General features: G+C 41.9%; 1 protein-coding gene across 1 annotated transcript in view; it reads left to right on the forward strand.

The window, feature by feature from the left end:
• The window catches only part of LOC111649753 (voltage-gated delayed rectifier potassium channel KCNH1-like), a gene marked incomplete at its 3' end in the record, with an annotated part of 2,277 nt that extends 883 nt beyond the window's left edge, over nucleotides 1-1,394 (forward strand). The window contains exons 2-4 of the mRNA XM_023399455.1: nucleotides 84-207; nucleotides 692-798; nucleotides 1,266-1,394. Of these exons, the coding sequence (XP_023255223.1) occupies nucleotides 84-207; nucleotides 692-798; nucleotides 1,266-1,394 (360 nt within the window). The remainder of the gene's footprint in view (nucleotides 1-83; nucleotides 208-691; nucleotides 799-1,265) is intronic.
• Between the last annotated feature and the right edge of the window lie 499 nt (nucleotides 1,395-1,893).

Genomic DNA, 1,893 nt, shown 5'->3' on the forward strand with positions numbered 1-1,893 from the left:
TAGACTAATTAATAAAAATAACTTGTTTATAAAACATGGTTATAAAATGTGTCTGACTCTAACTTCCTGGTTTCTGTGATCAGACACCAACTTTGTTCTGGGCAACGCGCAGATCGTGGACTGGCCCATCGTCTACAGCAACGATGGCTTCTGCAAACTGTCCGGCTACCACCGAGCCGAGGTCATGCAGAAGAGCAGCACCTGCAGGTACAACAACCACACACACACACACGCACACACACACACTCCGGTGTTTTCAAGCACCGAAAACTTTTGAAAACTCTGAGGTTGTGTTTTATTTTGAAAACTCTGCGGTTGTATTTTATTTTGAAAACTCGGCGGTTGCATTGTAGTCTGGATGGACAGAAACTGAGACCTTTGTAAACGATGATGTCACACCCACGGCCTCTCCTGATTGGCTCTCATCAGCCTGGACTACCAGTGGTGAAAACAACATGATAATGAATGACAGTGTCACTGACCTTGTTGTTCACTTTCATTCTGCAGTTTAACTCTGCAGCATTCTTTGTTGCTCCTAGTTTGTGTTATTATATTTTACAACTAATCAACTGCAGAGGAGACGGTCTACTTCCTGTTTACACCTGCTCGCTCATGTTTGTTTGAAATTGAAAACGTAGCCGTGCGGATGTGGGCTCAGTGAGAGCTGCTGATCGTGTTTTCTCTCTGGCAGCTTCATGTATGGAGAGCTGACGGACAAGGAGATGAGCGAGAAGGTCCGACAGACCTTCGAGAGCTACGAGATGAACTCCTTTGAGATTCTGATGTACAAGAAAAACCGTGAGTGCTCCTGTCATGTACTCAGAGAGGTGTTTCATCTGACCTGAATCCCCAAAATCCCAGAAGATCAAGGATCTCAAGACCTTGAGACCCAGTTTAGGTCCTAAACTGGGACACGCCGCGCTGCCAGTCGGCGGCCTGTCAGCTGTTCGAGCTCAGAGACGGTCGGTGGAGAGATCTGTCCGACTGTTCGGCTTAATGCATCAGCAGTTTCTGTCATTCAGTGCAGCTTCTTGTTATTTTTTGTTTCTGTAAGAAATAGTTTAGAAGCAGAAATATATCCAGGTCAGGTTTTTATGTGTAAATTATTCTTAAATTACAAACACAGCTACCTTTGATATCGCACTGTTGTTCCTGTAAGATCAGTGTCGATCCGTCTCTGGTTGGATTTAAAGTCTCAGTCATTGTGATTTAATGAACTCGAACTGTGTCACATCAGACTGATTTCCTGTGTCTTGGCGCTGCAGGGATGCCGGTCTGGTTTTTCGTGAAGATCGCTCCGATCAGAAACGAGCAGGACAAAGTCGTCCTGTTCCTCTGCACCTTCAGTGACATCACCGCCTTCAAGCAACCAATCGAGGACGACTCTTCAAAAGGTGGGTGGTGGCGTTCACATCAATTCTGAAAAACCAAACTCTGAAAAGCAGGATAGTCGATTTTTTTTTCCTACATTTTCGTTTGGACATCAATCAATCAATCAATCAATCAATCAATCAATCAATCAATCAATCATTCAATCAATCAAGCTTTATTTGATTATTTAAAGGCGAGATGAGCCACAAAAGAAAAGGAAAAATGAAATAAAGCGACAATGAGATGAAATAAAAAAGCTATAATAACATTATCAAACAAAGAAAGTTAATAATAAAATTTACAACATAGAAACAATAAAATAAGTGAATAAAATAAAGTGATTAATGAATAAAAACCATATTTAATGAGATGCCAGGCTGATCAGGGACGCTTTGACTTCACGTTTCAACATTTCAACACTTCGGCTTCTCACGTCCTCGGCGAGACTGTTCTAGTTTTGTTTCTGAGATGAACAAATAGTGATAACTCTAATATCATCTGTACTTGTCCAGCACCTTTCAC

The sequence above is a fragment of the Seriola lalandi genome, unplaced genomic scaffold (genome assembly GCF_002814215.2).
Source record: "Seriola lalandi dorsalis isolate HSWRI2012SDOR001 ecotype SW California unplaced genomic scaffold, Sedor1 jcf7180002051944, whole genome shotgun sequence".
Lineage (NCBI taxonomy): Eukaryota > Metazoa > Chordata > Actinopteri > Carangiformes > Carangidae > Seriola > Seriola lalandi.